At 43.6% G+C, this 20,554-nt stretch overlaps 1 protein-coding gene across 1 annotated transcript in view; it reads right to left on the reverse strand.

Annotated features, from left to right (window-relative positions):
- Positions 1-20,554, reverse strand: part of NUP214 (nucleoporin 214) — a 124,954-nt gene that overhangs the window by 85,469 nt on the left and 18,931 nt on the right. The window contains exons 11-14 of the mRNA XM_008057451.2: positions 18,832-18,993; positions 10,753-11,227; positions 9,277-9,437; positions 1,244-1,338 (exon numbers count right to left, since the gene is read on the reverse strand). Of these exons, the coding sequence (XP_008055642.1) occupies positions 1,244-1,338; positions 9,277-9,437; positions 10,753-11,227; positions 18,832-18,993 (893 nt within the window). The remainder of the gene's footprint in view (positions 1-1,243; positions 1,339-9,276; positions 9,438-10,752; positions 11,228-18,831; positions 18,994-20,554) is intronic.

Consider the following 20,554-nt stretch of genomic DNA (forward strand, 5'->3'; position numbering starts at 1 on the left):
GACTCCAACTCAAAAAAAAAAAGAAAAAGTCAGTCAACCCAATACAAAAATAGACTACAGACATGAACAGACATCACATAAAAGAAAATATGCAAAGGGTCAATAATCACATTTTAAAAAGCTCAATTTTGCTAGTCATCAGGGAAATACAAATTAAAACCACAAAATATACAACAATAAAAAATGTACAATATCAAGACTGGCAAGGATGTGGAACCATTGGGAGTCTCATACACTCCTGATGGGACTCTATCAAGGAGGAGTTCATACAGAGTCTGTGACTCAGCATTCCACTCACAGGTACACACCCAGCAGAAATGGTACATCTGTTGACCAGAAGACACCAACTGGAATGGTTATAGCAACAATATACATAATAGCTTAAACTCAAGTGCCAAGAATGAAATAAATACTTGTAATAGTGTCATACAATGAATGTTCCTTACACCAACATGGATAAATCTCACAAATATAGTGTTAACCAAAACAGCCAGACACAAGAATACACACTGTATGAGATCATTTGATAGAAGGTACAAACAGGCTAACCTCACCTATACAGTTAGAAATCTAGATAGTGTGTACCCTTCGGCAAGGGTGGTCCCTAGAAGAGGACTCATGAGGAACAATTCTGGGTTGTGGCAGTGTTCTGTTTCTCAGCCTGGGTGCTAATTAGCAAGGTATGTTCAGGGGTGACAATTCATTGCTATCATGTGTACTGTTTTCTATGGTGGCTTTTTTTTGAGTAGGAGTCTCACTTTGTCGCCCAGGCTAGAGTGCAGTGGCACACTCATGGCACCCCGGTGTTGACCCACTGGGCTCCGGCGAGTCTTCTGCCTCACTCTTCCAAGTAGCTGGGACTACAGGGGTGCGATACCACGCCCAGCTAATTTTTTATACATTGTAGAGATGAAGTCTCACCAAGTTGCCCGGGCTGATCTTGAACCTGCGGGCTCAGGCAATCCACTCGTCTTGGCCTCCCAAAGTGCTGGGATTACAGGCTGAGTCCCCGAGCCCGGCCTTCTATGTGTTTTATATGTCAAAAAAAAGTGAAAGTAAATAGACCAATGGGTCTTATAAATTTCAAACATTCAAATCTCACACTTTGGTATTTCTTACCACATAGTACAAATTACTATTTCCAAGGTCTGAATTCTAAAGCACAAAAAACCACTTTGTTAACATGTATGCTTGGGGCAGTAAATTAATGAACATAAATATTAAAAGTTGAATTGAAGCATACCTGAGGAGAAGATGACTTTGCCACTGGAGGGGTTATCCTGGGTGATTTCTGTACCATGGAGGGTACTGGGCTTGGACTGCCCTGAGCAGATCGTCCTGCTTGAATAAAAAGTCAGTTAAAACAGTATTTATTCCATTATTTCTTCCATTACAAATGTCCTTACTCCAAATCTAAGGAAATAAGTTACCCTTTGCCACCAGCTCTGCTTATATGATCTTTATTAAAGAGCAATAACCACCAGTTGTGTCAGCCTCTATACCAAGATGATGAAAAACCATATATAAAAATTTTAGTCAGGTATGGAGGTTCACACCTGTAATCCTAGCACTTTGGGAAGCTGAGGTGGGAGGATCATTTGAGCACAGGAGTTTGAGACCAGCCTGGGCAATATAGCAAGAGCTTGTCTTTACAATAAAAAAATTAGCCAGGCATGGTGGTGAAAGCCTGTAGTCCCAGCTACTCAGGAGGTTGAGCCAGAAGGATCATCTGAATCCAGGAGGTCAAGGCTGTGGTGAGTCATGATCTCCCCACTGCACCCAGCCTGGGTGACAAAGTGAGGCTCTGATTAAAAAAAAAAAAAAAAAAATTAGAGCCAGGCACAGTGGAACCCACCTATAGCCCCAGCTACTCAGGAGGCTGAGACAGGAGGACAGCTTTAGTGCAGGAGTTTGAGGCTGCAGTAAGCTATGACTGAGCCTGTCAATTGACACTGTACTTCAGCCTAGGCAACATAGCAAGACCCTGACTCCAAAAAAAAGAAATTTGAATGCGATGCCAAGCTGACAGGCATAGTGGCTCAAGCCTATAATCCCAGCACTCTGAAAGACTGAGGAAGGAGGACTGCTTGAGCCCAGGAGTTCAAGACCAGTGTGAGTAACAAAGTAAAACCTCATTGCTACAAAAAATAAAAACTAAAAAAGTTAGCTGGGTGTGGTTGTGCACACCTGTGGTCCCAGCTAGTGAGGAGGCTGAGACAGAAGGAACACTTGAGTCCAGGATGTCAAGGCTGCAGTGAGCTGTGATCCTGGGTGACAGAGCGAGACCCCATCACAAATACATAAATAAGCTGAGCGCAGTGGCTCACGCCTATAATCTCAGCAATGGGAGGCAGAGGTGAGAGGACTGCCTGAGCCCAGGGGTTCAAGACCAGCCCAGTCAACTTGGTGAGACCTCATCTCTACAATAAATTAAGAAATCAGCTGGGTGCAGTAACGCAAGTCTGTAGTTCCAGCAACTTGAAAGGCTGAGGCAGAAGGATCAACTGAGCCCAGCAGGTTGAGGCTGCGGTAGCCAAGAGCGTGCCACTGCGCTCCAGCCTGCGTGACAGGGTGACACTATGACTCAAATAAATAAATAAATAAATAAATAAATAAAAGTGAAACCCTTTCATAAAGCAAATAAAACAAGCGTCTCTGACAACAGGTGTGTCTACTGCATGCAGGGTCCCAGAGGCTGGCCACTTGGCTCATCCTTCCTTCCAACAGAGGCTCCAGATGCACCTCAGATAAGTGGGAGTGAGTTTAAAAGCTACTAGATTAGAACAATCATCTCCATCATCTTGTGAGACTTGTCAAAAATCAGAACCCTCTTGAAAGCTTCTAGGGACAAGTCTCACCCTGTTGCACAGAGTCACTTTAGAAGCTTTTTTTTTTTGAGTTGGAGTCTCTTTCTGTCACCCAGACTGGAGTGCAGTGGCTGCTCCCGGCCACTGCAGCCTCGATCTGCTGGGCTCCGGCGATCCTTCCACCTCAGCCTTCCAAGTAGCTGGAATTACAGGCATGTGCTACTACGCCCGGCTGATTTTTTGATTTATTGTAGAGATGAGGTCTCGCCAAGTTGCCCAGGTGGGTCTCGAACCCGCGGGCTCAGGCAATCCACTCACTTCAGTCTCCCAAAGTGCAGGATTGCAGGCTGAGCCACCAAGCCTGGCAGCTTAGGAGGTTTTAAAAAGAAAACACACCAAACCTCACACTTAAGCCTCATGCCCAGAGTCTGATTAAAATCTTAGGGAGTGTGTTACCCAGTAAGACTAGTTTGCAACTGGGACTGAGATCTTATAACTTAGGGACCTCAAACTTTAAGAATGAAACAGCTCGGCTGGGCGTGGTGGCTCAGCCTGTAATCCTAGCACTGAGCAACATGGCAAAACCTCGTCACTACAATAAATCAAAAAATCAGCCAGGCATCGTGGCACATGCCTGTGGTTCCAGCTACTTGGAAGGCTGAAGCGGAAGAATTGCCTGAGCCCAGTGGGTCCAGGCTGCAGTGGCCGTGAGCATGCCACTGCACTCCAGCCTGGGAAACAGAGTAGTGGTGGGTATGGAGATTTGGCTGGTGAGCTTTGGAAAGAAAGAAGGCTCATGTGCATTAAGTTCAAGTTTTCTCCCCCCACTGCAGAGAGATGTGAAAAAAGCCAGGTGATGCTTTTTGACATTTTGGGCATAGACAGATGCCTTTCAGAGCGTGATGAAAAGTCCTGGAATGAGGTGACTTGGGCAAGCTTCACAAGGTAGCCTTTTCCATAGCAATAGGTAAGGAGCAAAGACTTCAGCAATTCCATGGTTCAATATATGCTCGATATTTATCAAAATAAAATGATTCTGAACAATCAAAATCCAAATGACTGTCTGAATATGTCCAGCTAGGTATTACCACTGATATGTCATGAAAATGAAGGCATGCCTCAAAGACACCGTGGTTCAGTTCCAGACCACTGCCAAAAATAAAACGAATTTCATAGTGAAGGGAGGGAGTCACACAAAGCTTTGGTTTTCCAGGGCAGATACAAGTTATGTTTACACTCTACTGTAGTCTATTAAGTGTGCAATAGGATTATGCCTGGGCAAAAACAACATACTTATTGTATATTAACTAAAAAATACTTGATTGTGAAAAAATGCTAATGATCATTTGAGCCTTCATAAGCTTTTTACTGGTGGATGGTCTTGTCTCGATGTTGATGGCAGATGACTGAACACAATGGTGGGTGCTGAAAACTGGAGTGGCTGTGGCAATTTCTTAAAATAAAACAAAAATGAAGCTTGCCAAAGTCAATTGTCTTTTGCTTTCACAAAAGACTCCTCTATATTATGCAATGCTGTCTGATAGCATTTTATCCACAGAACTTCTTTCAAAACTGGAGTCAATCTAGCCGGGCATGGTGGCTCATGTCTATAATCCAGCACTTTGGGAGGCTGAGGTGAGAGGACTGCCTGAGCCCAGGGTTCGAGACCAGCCTGGGCAACTTGGTGACACTTCGTCTCTACAGTAAATCAAAAAAATTAGCTGGGCATGGTTGCATACGCCTGTAGTTCCAGCTACTTGAAAGGCTGAGGCAGAAGGATCGCCTGAGTCCAGCAGGTAGAGGCTGCGGTAGCTGTGAGCGTGACACTGTACTCCACTCCAGCCTGGGTGACAGTGAGACTCCGACTCAAAAAGAAAAAAATTGGACTCAATCTTTTTAAACCCTGCCACTGCTGTATCAACTAAGTTCACGAAATATTCTAAGCCCTTTGTTGTCATTTCACCAATGTCCATAGCATCTTCACTAGGAAGAGATTCCATCTCAAGAAATCACTTTTTTTTATTCATCTGTAAGAAGCAATTCTTTATCTGTTCAAGTTTGCTGATGAGACTGTAGCAATTCATTCTCATCTCCAGGATCCACTTTAAATTCTAGTTCTTTTGCTATTTCCACCACATCTGCAGTGATTTCTTCTACTAAAGTCTTGTACCCCTCAAAACCATGAAGGTAGGAATCAACTTTTTCCAAACTCCTATAAATGTTAATATTTTGACCTCCTGCAAATCATGAATGAATGTTCTTAATGGCATCTAGAACGATGAACTCACCCCAGAAGGTTTTCAACTTACTTTGACCAGATCCAACTGAGGAATCACTGTCTGTGATAACTACAGCCTTATCAAAAATATTTCTTTTTTTTTTTTTTTTTTTTGAGTTGGAGTCTCACTCTGTCACCCAGGCTGGAGGGCAGCGGCATGCTCCCGGTCACCGCAGTCTCAACCTGCTAGGCTCAAGTGATCCTTTTGCCTCAGCCTTCCAAGTAGTTGGAACTATAGGCGCATGCTGCCACACCCAGCTAATTTTTGATTTATTGTAGATACGAGGTCTCACCAAGTTGCCCGGGTGGGTCTTGAACCCACAGACTCAGGCAATCCACTCACCTCGGCCTCCCAAAGTGCTGGGATTACAGGCTGAGCCACCAAGTCCGGCCGCAAAATGTATTTCTTAAATAATAAGATCTGAAAGTCAAAATCATTCCTTGATCCATGGGCTGCACAATGGATGCTGTGTTCACAGGCATGAAAACAACATTCATCTCTTTGTCTATTTCCATCAGAGCTCTGGGGTGATTAGGTGCACTGTCAGTGAGCAGTAATATTTTCAAAGGAATCTTTTTTCTAAGCAGTGGGTCCTAACAGTGGGCCTGAAATATTCACTAAAACATGCGGGAAACAGATGTGGTGTCATCCAGGCTTTGCTGTTATATTTATAGAGCACAGGCAAGGCAGATATTAGCATAATTCTTTTTGTTTTCTTTTTTTGAGTAGGAGTCTCACTCTATCACCCAGGCTGGAGTGCAGTGGCAGGCTCACGGCCACCGCAGCCACGACTGCTGGGCTCAGGTGATCCTTCCACCTCAGCCTTCAAAGTAGCTGGAACCACAGGCATGTACCACCATGCCCAGCTGATTTTTTGATTTATCATAGAAACATGGTCTTGCCATGATGCCCAGGTTGGTCTCAAACCCATGGGCTCAGGCAATCCTCTTGCCTCTGCCTCTCAAAGTGCTGGGATTACAAGCGTGAGACACCATGCCCAAGGACTTTCAGAATGGTCAATAAGCACTGGCCTCAACTTAAATCACCAGCTGCATTAGTCCCTACCAAGAGTCAGCCTGTCCTTTGAAGCACTGAGGCCAGACATTGACTTCTCCTCTCTAGCTATGAAAGTCCTAGATGGTATATTCTTCCAACAGAAGATTATTTTGTCTACATTTAAAAAAATTTGTGGCCAGGCTCGGAGGTTCAGCCTGTAATCCCAGCACTTTGGGAGACCGAGGTGAGTGGATTGCCTGAGCCCGCGGGTTCGAGACCCGCCTGGGCAAGCAAGACCTCATCTCCACAATAAATCAAAAATCAGCCAGATGTGGTGGCGCGTGCCTGTAGTTCCAGCTACTCGGAAGGCTGAGGCGGAAGGATCGCTGGAGCCCAGCAGGTCGAGGCTACAGTGGCCGGGAGTGGCCATTGCACTCCAGTCTGGGTGACAGAGTGAGACTCTAACTCAAAAAAAATAAAATAAAATAAATAATAATAATTTGTTTAGTGTAGCCATCTTGATAATTCTGAGCTAGATCTTCTTAATAACTGCTGCGGCTTCCACATCAGCATTTGCTGCTTCACCTTGCACTTTTATGTTACAGTGACAGCTTCTTTCCTTAAACCTCATGAGCCAACCTCTGCTAGTTTCCAACTTTCCTTCTACAGTTTCCTCACCTCTCAGCCTTCATAGAATTGAAGAGTTGGGGCCTTGCTCTGTAACAGGCTTTGGCTTACGGAATATTGTGGCTGGTTTCATCTTCTTTTTTTTTTTTGAGTTGGAATCTCACTCTGTCACCCAGACTGGAGTGCAGTAGACGCTCCCGGCCACCGCAGCCTCGACCTGCTGGGCTCCGGCGATCCTTCCGCCTCAACCTTCCAAATAGCCAGAATTATAGGCATGCGCTACCATGCCCGGCTGATTTTTTGATTTATTGTAGAGATGGGGTCTCGTCGCCCAGGTGGGTCTCGAAGCCATGGGCTCAGGCAATCCACTCACCTCAGCCTCCCAAAGGCGCGGGATTACAGGCTGAGCCATCGAGCCCGGCTGCTGGTCTCATCTTCTATCCAGACCACTGTAATTGTCTTTATATCAGCAATAAGAATGTTTTACTTTCTAATTTTCATGTGCTCACTGGAGTACAACTTCAATTTCCTTCAAGAATTTTTCCTTTGCCTTTACACCTTGGCTGTTTGGCACAAAAGGCCAAATTTTGGGCCTATCTTGGCTGTCAACATGCCTTCCTTAATAAGCTTAATCATTTCTAGCTTTTAATTTTAAGTGAGAGATATGCAACTCTACCTTGAACTTGCTCACTTAGAGGCCAATGCAGGGTTATTAATCTCAATACTGTTGTGTTTCAGGGAATAGGAAGGCCCCAGGAGATGGGGGAGCAGTAAGTCATGGAGCAAACTTTTATTGATTAAGTCTGCTATCGTCTATGGGCATAGTTCATTGTGTTCTAAAACTATTACAACTAAATCATCAAAGATCACTGATCACCATAACAGAAATAAGTGAAAAATTTTGAAATACTGCAAGAATTACCAAAATGCGACACAGAGACACAAAGTGAGCACATGACACAGAGACATGAAGTGCGCACACACTGCTGGGAAAATGGTCCAACAGACTTGCTTGACTTAGGGTTCCCACAAACCTTCAATTTGTTAAAAAAACAAAACAAAAAACCAGTATTTTTTAAGCCCAAGAAAGTGAAGCACAAGAAAACAAGTGATGCCTGTAACCAACTGAAAAATGGAGACGGACCTGGAAATACCACTTTACCCATGTAAGCAAACCTTAACATCACCTATGTCAGGGCAAAATGAAATCATATGATGTGATACACACCATCTCTGTGATATGACTGCCCCAAATCCCACATCTGAGTCTCATCATGTGGCAGTAATCAAATCCAAACTGAGGAACAGTCTTCAAAATTACTGGCCTGACCTCTTCCCAGATGTGAATGTGGTGAAAGACAGAAAAAAACTCAGAATTACTTGAGATTAAAAGAGGTTAATGAGACAAAAACAGAATGTAATGTGTGATCTTTGATTGGCTCCTGAATTGGAGGAGGGAAAAAAGTCATAAAGAGCATTATGGGGACAATTGTGGAAACGTGAATATGACTGTAGATTAGATTGCTATTAAATTTCTTGAGCTAGGCTGGGCTCGGTGGCTCAGCCTATAATCTCAGCACTTTAGGAGGCCGAGGTGAGTGGCTTGCCTGAGCCCGTGGGTTCGAGACCAGCCCAGGCAACTTGGTGAGACCTTGTCTCTACAATAAATCAAAAATTACCCGGGCATGGTAGTGCACGCCTGTAGTTCTGGCTACTTGGAAGGCTGAGGTGGAAGGATCACTGGAGCCCAGCAGGTCAATGCTGGGGTGGCAGTGAGCATGCCACTGCACTCCAGCCTGGGCGATGGAGTAAGACTCCAACTCAAAAAAAAAATTATTGAGTCAGATACATATTGTGTCCTTGTTTTTAGGAGATTTAATTGACATAGTCAGGAGTAAAGTGTCTTATAATGCCTGTAATTCATTCTCAAATGTTTCAGAAAAAAATTACATAGAAAAGAAAGAGATACAGCAAAATGGTGCAAAACGTTAGCAAGTGCTGAATCTTGGTGAAGGGAATAGCATTTATTATACAATTTTTGTGATTTCTCTATATGTTTGAAAAAAAAAAAAGACAAGGTGGGTACATTTGTCCATAGGGTTTTATCATGTACTTCAATTCAACTTTTTTCATGTACTTCAATTCAACTTGGTTATAATTATTTCCAGTGCTGGTTTTTATTTAATAAACTTCTTGTTTGCAGTATGACTGACTATGAAGAAATAAATATGGTCCCCAGAGGCAGGAAGCATAAGAGCCACTGCAGAGCTTTCTCTTCTGGACATCATAAAGGTCTGCTCTGTAACTGCCCTTCATGGAGGGCAGGCTCCACGTGAAGATAAATGCTCAACAGCAAGGCACTTTGCTTGAATCATCAAGTACACTTATCTCTGTGAGAAGTGTCCGAGAGAAGGCTGGCAGCATTAAAGCCATTGCAAATCTCTCAATTCAGAATATGAAAATCATAGCCCACTAGTGTGAGACACAGGAAGCAAGAAAAAATCACTAGTCCAACTGAAGCTGAGAAGGCAGAACTGAGGTCTCAAGTTATTTGCTTAAATTCATACCTGATGGTGAGGGAGTGACTGAGGACTTCAATGATATGGAACCTGAAGAGGCCAAGAGAGGTGTGGGATGGCTGAGAGGTCCAGAAGCAGCTGGCTTGGAGGCAGGAAAGAATGGTGGCATCGAGGCGTTAGCAGGAGAAGAGGCAGCCATGGCAGTAAACCTGAAAAACGGCAGCCAAATGCCTCAGAAGAGGCTGCTAGAAGGTTCTTTCACACTGGCACCAAGCGATGTCGTCAATGGATAACTTACTTTGACTACTTTTTTGCCTTCAGAAAATAATAAGTTCAGCTATTGCTTATAAAAGGTGAAAGCTGCAAGGAAACATTTATCTTACAGTCTGCATATTTAGAAATGAACTATTCAACTAAATTGTCAAGGATGTAACTTGAAGATAAAAGCAGGGTTATCATAATATGAAATACGTCTAGTGTATCCAGCTCAGTAAAAAAAGTGGGGAGTGGGACCCAATTAGGCTTAGGAGAGTTTAGCACCTTCCCTTTACCAAGGAAATGACTGAGAACTCATTTTAGGGGTGATCGCTTTCTCTGGGGAATGAAAAAGAAGAGGAAAACAGGTCACTACCTTTGTATCTTACTATGCTTACTGTCTAAAGGGAATGTAAAGTCAATTCACCTAAAAAGCAGAAGTCTCTAAGCCACCCAAATAGTCAGCATTAGATGACTTGTCATATGAATTGTGGTGCAGCCAACAAAATGGAATACTATGCAACCCTTAGAATGCAGTGGCTGTGTGCTGATCTGATAGCAACAATAACAGCAACAGCAGCAGTACCAGAGTAACAACAGAGTACAGGCGAGCAGGGGACATGCTGGGCGTATTTACACTCGGTGGTGATCTTGGGAGGAGTTGCTTCCCTCAAGAGGCTTACAATCTAGTGGGGAGTACAGAACCAGTAGATAAAGGAGCAAATAAATAAGAAATGAATAAGCTACAGGACCTAGATCTGGAGGGAACTGGACACCATGCTAAAGGTTGGAACGATGTGGAAAGCAGTGAGAAGTCGCTGGGGACTATCAGGCAGAAGAGGCGCCTCCTACGTTTACAATTTCATAAGATCACTTTGGTGGCCTCCTATGTTTACAATTTCATAAGATCACTTTTAAAAGTAAGGAATATCTCCTACATTTGTATGTGAAAAAGCAAAATAAACATTTAAATATAAATCCCTAGTAGTCAAAAAAATAAAATGCCGAGAGACCCTTCTAGACTCTATCCAGAAATAATAAGTGAAAATTTTTGAAACACTGCAAGAATTAGTAAAATGTGACACAGAGACACAAAGTTTCCTGAAATGCAAACTTTTTATGTTGGATGAATTTTTACCATTTGCAAGTATTACTTTGGGGAAAACATTCTATCCATGTAACTCCACTCACGGTGACTTTACTTCCAGCAAATGACGTGCCATATTTCTACCCATCCTACAAAAGAATCAGACTTTTAAAGTGACTCACTTTTCACTAAGGTTGACTTTGACCGCAGAGGTTGAAGGTGGGAAGGTGGGCTTCATTGCTGTGTTTGGAGCAGGCACACTTGGCACTGGTGTACTTTCCAGGGTAGGCTTAAAACCCGATGGTCCAAAAGGGAATGAAGCAGCTGCCGGGGCCATAGGAGACACTGCAGAGGTGGGGGTCGGGGAGGCTTTAGAAGGAGGAGCAAAAGAGAAGGTAGATGCGCCAGAGCCCAGGGCTGCTTTGGAGCTGTCAGAGCCACTGGAATACGAAGGGGGCTCCCCAGTGACAGAAGTGGGTGATTTCAAGGATGAAGAGCCAAAGGCGAACACAGCAGGGGCTCCAGCAGCAGAAAGCAAAGAGAAGTTGGCGAGGGGAGACGCAGGTGATAAAGAGGGCAGAGAGGCAGAGGCCGCAGCTGCAGAGGCATCCAGTTTCTGTGGAGCTTGAGGGGAGGTCGGCATAGTAGGAGTACTTCCTGCAGTGAAAAAAAGGAGAAAAAGGAAAAGTTAACACTGCCGCTGTGGAGGTCCACATAACAGAAAGCAAGTGAAAAAGAGTTTATGGTGGAATGAAGCCAGAAATGGTCCTAGTTCAAGAAGAAAAACAAAAAGATGAGAAGAGAGTTAATATTGGACTTCTCACCTAGGAGAAGATGTATAAAACTGACCAGGCATGGTGGCTCATGCCTGTAATCCCAGCACTTTGGGAGGCCAAGGCAAGAGAATTGCTTGGGCCCGGGGGTTTGAGAACTCATCTCTTTAAAAAAAAAAAAAAAGCCAGTCATGGTGACACATGCCTATAGTCCCTGTTTCTCAGGAGACTGAGGCAGAAGGACTGCCTCAGCCCAGGAGATCAAGGCTGCACTGAGCTGTGATCATGCCACACTCTCCAGCCTGGGTGACAGAGGAAGACTCTGAATCAACAACAAAAACAAAAAACCAAAACAAGCAAAAAAAATCTTATTAATGAGATATCATCGTATTTCAAAAAAATGTATGAAACTCTGAAGGAAAAAGGAACTGAGAAAGACATTGGACTAACAGGACTTCATGGACACCCAACTGAAGAATACAGAAAAAAACACTCTTCTCAAGGTTACTATGGTACACAAAACGAAAAATTCTGTAACACTTCATTAACACGAGGAAAAAATTTTAATTCAGACCTGCACCTCATAATATTCACTAAAAGCAAGTCCAGATGAAGTAAAGGTGTATTTTTTTTCAGGAAAAACTCCCCAACCGTGTTTTTCCCTCTGCTCTCACCACCGCAATCATCAACACAGAAAACGACTTCTGAGAACAAATGTGGGGGTTTCACCCCACCATCAAGCAGGCACACCAGCTAGGTATCCTCCAGTTCAACCCAATTCTACCTGGAGATAATGTCAGATTCCACAGGGTGAGGGCTCAGTCCCACAAGACTGCTGCCCCTCCCCAGATATCAGTCCCAAGAGTGGACCTGTGGAACTTCTGACCAACTGGCTTCAAGTTGGGGTTCCCACGACCCCTCTCTTTGGGTTTGATTACTTTGCTGGAGGGGCTCACAGAACTCAGGGTAACACTTATTTACTGGCTTATTCTAAAGGACATTCTTTTTTTTATGTCGGAGTCTCACACTGTGGCCCAGGCTGGAATGCAGTGGCACACTCAAACCACCACAGCCTCGACCTGCTGGACTCGGGCAATCCTTCTGCCTCAGCCTTCCAAGCAGCTGGAACTACAGGCACGCGCCTCCACACCTGGCTAATTTTTTTGATTTATTGTAGAGATGAGGTCTCACCAAGTTACCCAAGCTAGTCTCGAACCCGTGGGCTCAGACAACCCGCTCACCTCGGTCTCATAAAGTACTGGGATTATAGGCGTTAGCCACTGCGCCCGGCTATAAAGGACATTTTAAAGGACACAGATGAAGAGATGCAAGGGGGGAGGTAAGGGGACAGGGATGTAGTGCCTCCATGCCCTCCCCAGGCATGACCATCCTCCAGGAACCTCTAGACCAGCTCTCAAGCTTCGTCCTGGGTTTTTATGGAAGCTTCAAGACACCGGCATTCCTTTCCCCAGGGTATAGAGCAGGATCTCCTTGGGAATGGTTTTAACACCCACAGTCAGAACTGGGGGAGGTTAGAATCCTTGGGGCACGTGAACGGAGAACAGAAGGTCAGAGATTCTGTTCCCTGAGGCCTAAAGCGCCACAACAAGATTGAAAGAACTGTACCAAGGGCAATGGGAGTTATGAGCCAAGAACCATGGATGAAAACCAGTATCTTTCAGGGGGACCAAAAAAACCTGGAATTTATTTATTAAAAAGTGTACATCTTTAAACTTCGGTCACCTTCAAAATACTCTCCATTTAATGTAATATACTTATCCACTTTTTCCACTGCTCAAAACAGTTTTGTTTTTTTTTTTTGAGTTGGAGTCTCACTCTGTTGCCCAGACTGGAGTGCAGTGGCTGCTCCCGGCCACCGCAGCCTCGACCTGCTGGGCTCCGGCGATCCTTTCGCCTTAGCCCTCCAAGTAGCTGGAACTACAGGCACACGCTACCACGCCCGGCTAATTTTTGATTTATTGTAGAGATGAGGTCTTGCCAAGTTGCCCAGGCGGGTCTCGAACCTGTGGGCTCAGGCAATCCACTCACCTCAGCCTCCCAAAGTGCTGGGATTACAGGCTGAGCCACCAAGCTGGGCTCAAAACAGGTTTTAAACTCATCAGTTTTGGTGCTTTTTAGTGCTTCTGCTGTTTTTTGTTGCACCCCTTTCCACATCAGCAAAACATTTCCCTTTGAGGACTTTTTTCATCCGGGGAAATAAAAAAGTCACTCAGGGTGAGATCAGGTGAATAGAAGCATAGGGTCATGACGTTTTTGGTCAAAAGCTGCCGAACACTCAGCACCATGTGGACAAGTGTGCTCCTAAATCACTCATCATAAAATGGGCAAATGCACTGAAAGAATCTCCAAAAAAATTCACTGATGCCAAATGTAGCCTCTCACAACAACACGAGCTGGTACACTGATGTCATGAGTTCCTAGAACACTCACCTAGTGGGGATATACTACAACAGATATGCCCTCCAAAAAGTAATTCTGGTTTTCTTTGTATCCCCCTTGAATATCACACCACCACATATGTATATCACACATATGTATGTAGAAAAAAGCACATATATCCCAAAGGAGGCAAAAGATGAGTTGATATATGTCAGGTCTCTGAGAGCCTAACGTCCTGATAAATTTGGAGATGACAGAAAAAAAAATCACAAAAGGAGATTTAAAAAATGACTACTTAGGCATGACAAAATAACTACAAGGTAAATGATCTAAAGAGATCTATAGAAAATGACAATATGTTTCTAAAAACTCATTCAAGATATTAAAATTTCAAGATACTAATAATTATAAGCTGGAAACATAACTTACAAAAGAAAATATATCAATTTCTCTAATCACAGAAATAAAAATTTAAATGAGGTGTATGTTTTATTGCACTTCAAATCATCAAATTCAAATACATATAATCCATTGTGTTTGGAACAAGAAAAACAAACCTGAGGCCGGGCTTGGTGGCTCAGCCTGTAATCCCAGCACTTTGGGAGGCCGAGGCAAGTGGACTGCCTGAGACAGTGGGTTTGAGACCCACCCGGACAACTTGGCGAGACCTCGTCTCTATGATAAATCAAAAATTAGCCAGGTAAGGTAGCGCGCGCCTATAGTTCCAGCTACTTGGAAGGCTGAGGCGGAAGGATCGCCGGAGCCCCTCAGTTCGAGGCTGCGGTGGCTGGGAGCATGCCACTGCACTCCAGGCTGGGCGACAGAGTGAGACTCCAACTCAAACAAAACAAAAAAAAAGAAAAAGAAAAACAAACCTGAAAGGTTTCTGATCATTGGTAGGTAACTAGTCTATTAGCAAGGATTATTAGAAAACATTTTGGCACTATGTCTTCATAATCATAAAAAAATGGACCCAATAATTCTACTTCTAAGAATAAAATATACAAAAATAATCTAAAAAATTAAGATACTGACTACAATTCAAATGGTAAAAAATAGCCAACAGAATGTTAAGCAATCATTCTTTTAAACGGATCACACAGAATACAAAAGAATCTGGATCATGCATATAATTTAAATTTAAAACCAGCACAGCAATTATGTGCACATTATGATTACAACTGTGAAGAAAGATGCTTATGAAGGAACACTGGGGCAGGGCATGGTGACTCATGGCTCACACCTGTAATCTTAGCACTCTGGGAAGCCAATTGGAAGGATCACTTGAGCCCAGGAGTTCAACACCACCCTGGGCAACACAGTAAGACCTTGTCTCTACAAAAAAAAAAAAAAAAATCAAAAAAATTTAGCTGGGCATGATAGCACCCACCTGTAGTCCTGGTTACTCGGTAAGCTGAGGTGAGCCAAGGTGAGCCATGATCATGCCACTGCACCCCAGCCTGGGGAACCAAGTGAGACCTTGACCCAAGAAAAAAAAAAAAAAAAGAGAGAAAGAAAAACACTGGAAAGAGTTTAATTTTTTTTATATTTTTCAAACTTTCTATACAGCAAACATATTAATCTTTAAATTAACTAACTACCTAAGTAAATTAAAAAGCAATGCTTTTGTGTCAATACACTTCCTAATTAAATTAACAGTCATTCGTTCTTCCCAATTACCTATGATGACAGTTTATCCTCCTGGAAGGTACTCTGTCTAAAGCAATGAAAATACTTAGGATACAAGTATGAAAATATCACTTTCTGAAAACCCAGACCCACGTACATTGTCACTTTGAGGAAAGTATAATGATGCAAGCAAATCTATTCTGTTAATACTTCTTTTAAGCCACACACAATGGCTCATGCTTGTTATCCCAGGACTTTGAAAGGCTGAAGTGGGAGGACTGCTTGAGCCTAGGAATTCAAGACCAGCCTGAGCAACACAGGGAGACTTCACCTCCAGAAAATATCAAAAAAAGTAGCCAGGCAAGGTGGTGCACCTGTATATCCCAGCTACTCCAGAGGCTGAGGTGGAAGAATCACCTGAGCCCAGGACATCAGGGCAGCGGTGAGCTGTGATTGTGCCACTGTACTCCAGCCTGGGTACCAAAACAAAACAAAAAACAAACAACAAAAATACCTTGACTTATTTTACATAATAGATATGGAACCAGGAATAGTTAGCTTCTTTAAAGATACAAGCACAGGGCCGGGCTCAGTGGCTCAGCCTGTAATCCCAGCACTTTGGGAGGCTGAGGTGAATGGATTGCCTGAGTCCGCGGGTTCGAGACCCGCCTGGTCAACTTGACGAGACCTCATCTCTACAATAAATTAAAAATTAGCCAGGCATGGTAGCGTGCGCCTGTAGTTCCAGCTACTTGGAGGGCTAAAGCGAAAGGATCCCCGGAGCCCAGCAGGTCGAGGCTTCGGTGGCCAGGAGCGGCCACTGCATTCCAGTCTGGGCGACATAGTGAGACTCCAACTCAAAAAAAAAAAAAAAAAAAAGATGCAAGCACATGGATGTTAAACACTTACATGCATAGTAGGTAGACTAACATGAAATATATATGCCAGACTCTAAGAAACCAAAGGCATTTCTCCAGTGAAAATAGGACTGATTCTTTGAAAATCATCATGCTCTTACTGTCTCTGATCATTCAATACCATATCCTTAGAACTGCAGTGTAGAAATGAACGCAACCACTAATGAATGTTTTCACTTAGGCTGTAGCTAGTCTTCCAAGTTGATGGAACAGACTTCTTCCACACTGATGGGCTCTCTTCCATCTGAACATGACTATTTCCTTTGGACCAACCATGAGGGAAGAGGGGAGTTTCTCCAAGAAAGGATAACAGGAAAACTGGCTTCTGGTTGTGCTCTGGTGTGTAATGGGGTAGTAGCAGGGTCCATCCACTGAACCATGCTCAGAAACAAACCATACCACAAGTTCTTGACATTACTGGCCACCTTGCCTGTTACAGACAGACCAAGCAACTGGGAACAGGTAGCTCATGGTACTCATGACCACTTAATAAAGGGAAAAAACAACTCAGAGAACATACACACTATGGATAATAAAGTATCTCAATAAAACACTGGTATACTCTATGCAAGCTATCTGGTACATAACTTGGGGTCACACTACCAGTTGGTAGGGCCCAAGTATCAGAGTGGCTCTATTTATGAAGTACAATTGGCTCTGCAATGAAAAGCAGTGAGAAAATACACCCTAAATATTGTCAACCTTACCCACACAAACTAGTCAACAAATGTTTCCTTAGATAAGGGACTGGTGATACTAGAAGAAAAAAATTATATTAACTATATATTTGAGGCCTGGTGCGGTAGTTCAAGCTTGTAATCTCAGTAATTCGGGAGGCCAAGGCGAGAGGACTACCTGAGCTCAGGGATTTGACACTAGTCTGGGCAACTTGGTAAGACCTCATCTCTACAATAAATTTTTAAAAAATGAGCCAGGCATGGTAGTACACACCTCTAGTTCCAGCTACTTGGAAGGCTGAGGCAGAAGACTTGCCTGAGCCCAGCAGCTTGAGGCTGCAGAGGCCATCAGCGTGCCACTGCACTCCAGCCTGGGCAACAGAGTGAGACTCTGACTCAAAATAAATAAATAAATAAATAAATAAATAATTTTTAAAAATATTTATTAGAGACAGTGATGTAATCATAGCAACACAGTGAGACTCTGACTCAAAATAAATAAATAAATAAATAATAATTTTTAAAAATATTTATTAGAGACAGTGATGTAATCATAGCTCACTGAAACCTCAAACTCCTGGGCTCAAGCAATCCTCCCACCAAAGTTTCTTGAGTAGCTAGGACTATAGGTGCACACCACCATGCCTGGCTAATTTTTTATAGAGATGAGATCTAGCTCTGTTGCTCAGGTTGGTCTCAAACTCCTAGCTTCAAGTGATCCTCCTGCCTCAGTCTCCCAAAGTGTTGGGATTACAGGCATGTAATCCACTATATTAGTTATATACTAATGGAATTTAAAAGGAGAAATATTGGTGAAATTTCAGTATATGAGATAATATTCTTTTTAAAAGTTTTACATTTTCTTCTCACAGTGATACAATGCCATTGTGAAAATGTTTAAAATGCAGGTTTAGTATTTATTTGAGTCCATTCATTTGCATGAAGAACATGGGACAAAATGTTGACTATGACTACTGCTTGACGGCTTTCAATGATTTTCTCCAATAAACATGTTACTCTTAGGCAATGTTTTCACAAAGAAGGATAAAGCAAATCTAAAGAAAGTAAAACAAACAAAAAACATATATCCCCATGTTCCCACCAAGCAGATATACATCTTTCAAATTATATATATATATTTTTTGAGTTGGAGTCTCACTCTGTCGCCCAGACTGGAGTGCAGTGGCCGCTCCCGGCCACCGCAGCCTCGACCTGCTGGGCTCCGACGATCCTTCTGCCTCAGCCTTCCAAGTAGCTGGAACTACAGGCGTGAGCTACCATGCCCGGCTTATTTTGTGATTTATTGTAGAGATGAGGTCTCGCCAAGTTGCCTAGGCGCGTCTCGAACCCGCGGGCTCAGGCAATCCACTCACCTCAGCCTCCCAAAGGCATGGGATTACAGGCTGAGCCACCGAGCCCGGCTCAAATATTTTTTGTATGTTTATGTTTTTCTAATACAAAATGATGGCAGAATATAGCAGGTTTTTAAAATATATTCCACTCATTCCTTGTCAATAAATATAACATTTTTACTGTATAACTGTATAGCACTGTACAACCATTTATTTAACCAGTCCTAAACAGACCATAGTATACAAGATCTCATAACAGGATACTGTTGGGATCCATCTAGCTGATGTTCCTTGATTTCTAAGATAAGATAATGGCTGGAGAATAAAGCCTGGACATAAGGGAAGGCAAGTATGTGCATGTGTGTTCAAAAAAAAGATCCGTCCATGACTTCCGAAGATAAACTGGTCAGGTAAAGATACCCAATATGGATGCTTACACCATTCTTATCTTTGGAAATACTCCTGTGTAAGCCCCCAGTGCTCCCTTACTGATAAAGCAGGTAAGGCACATACCTGGTGACTTGGGTTGTCGCTCTCCCTCTAAAGAGAGCCGCTCCGGTGTCCTGATGGGACACTTAACCCCAGGATTTTGATTGATCATATAAAATGGACAAAGCACACCATCTGTTGAAAGTAACATGAGAACTGGAGCAGGAGGAAGAGTCTTTTCATCATCTGTTAAAAAAGAAAACAAAAGCGATAAAAGAGCCACGTCAAGCAAAGAGCCTGGGCCCGGAAGGGAAAGACTGCCCTAGACAAGAAGAGGGATTGAGGGACTCATCTCAATAGAGCTGGAGTCAGTTTGTTCGGATTCAGATCAGAACAGCTTTTCATACTCCAACAACTTAAAGAGAGCTCCTGCCACTATCAGATGGCCCCATCCTGCTAAGCCCTGCCTAGAATCCCCATCAGTCCCTAGCAGCTCTGATTCTCCCAAAGGTCCCTCAGTTTTTTTATAAGCATCTCAGTGTTCAGGAGGTAGGTTCGGCATTCCCTCCAACCCAGACAAGAGTCTCTATGAAGTACTTGGTTTAGTAGAAAAATGACAGACTAGACTCTGGAAAACACACAGTAGCACACAGAAAGACAAGTCAAACTACTTTATACTTATTCACAACTGGATCATAAGTATATATTTTGTCAATTAAGAGTTCAGGAGAGAGATCTGGTGTGATGGCTCATGCCTGTAATTCCAGCACTTTGGGAGGCCGAGGTGGGCAGATTGCTTGAGCTTAGGAGTTTGAGACCAGCCTGGGCAACATAGAGAAATCCTATCTTATCAAAAATGATATACTATAGGCCAAGCTCGGTGGCTCAGTCTGTAATTCCAGTGCTTTGGGAGGCCAAGGCGAGTGGATTGTCTGAGCCTGCGGGTTCGAGACCTGCCTGGGCAACTTGGCGAGACCTCATCTCTACAATAAAATTTTTTTTCAAAGCCGGGCTTGGTGGCTCAGCCTGTAATCCCGCGCCTTTGGGAGGCTGAGGTGAGTGGATTGCCTGAGCCTGCGGGTTCCAGACCCGCCTGGGCAGCAAGACCTCATCTCTACAATAAATCAAAAAATCAGCCAAGCATGGTAGCGCATGCCTGTAATTCCGGCTACTTGGAAGGCTGAGGCGGAAGGATCGCCGGAGCCCAGCGGGTCGAGGCTGTGGTGGCCGGGAGCGGCCACTGCACTCCAGTCTGGGCAACAGAGTGAGACTCCAACTCAAAAAAAAAAACTCGCTAGGCGTGGTAGCGCGCGCCTGTAGCTCCAGCTACTTGGAAAGCTGAGGTAGAAGGATCGCCCAAGCCGTGCCACTGTACTCCAGTCTGGGTAATGGAATGAGACACCAACTCAAAAAAAAAAAAAACAACAACTATAAAATAATATAAAACAAAATTAAAAGACTTCAAGAGAATCAGAGCAAATGAACTAATCAGACCAGGGAAAGCACAAGGAACCTAATGGTGCCCAACAAGAACACCTCTCTAACCTGAAAAACCAGACATCAAAGACTTTCCTCTGTTGCACTTTCGCATTTCACTGAATACACAGTGCCAAGCTCCTGCAAGGGAGGTCTCTGCACAGCACATACCCAAGCCTAATTTGGAAATCAAGGGCTTGAGGTCTTCATTTTCTAATCCTCGTCTTTAAACCAAGGATCGAGGGCAGTACTGGGTGAGAGTACTGCTCCTTCAGGAGGTCACCAGAAAAATGGGTTTGACAGAAAAAAAAAATCAAGCTATGAAATCCTG

The sequence above is a fragment of the Carlito syrichta genome, unplaced genomic scaffold, assembly GCF_000164805.1.
Source record: "Carlito syrichta isolate Samal-C Ts95f unplaced genomic scaffold, Tarsius_syrichta-2.0.1 Scaffold303014, whole genome shotgun sequence".
Taxonomy (NCBI): domain Eukaryota; kingdom Metazoa; phylum Chordata; class Mammalia; order Primates; family Tarsiidae; genus Carlito; species Carlito syrichta.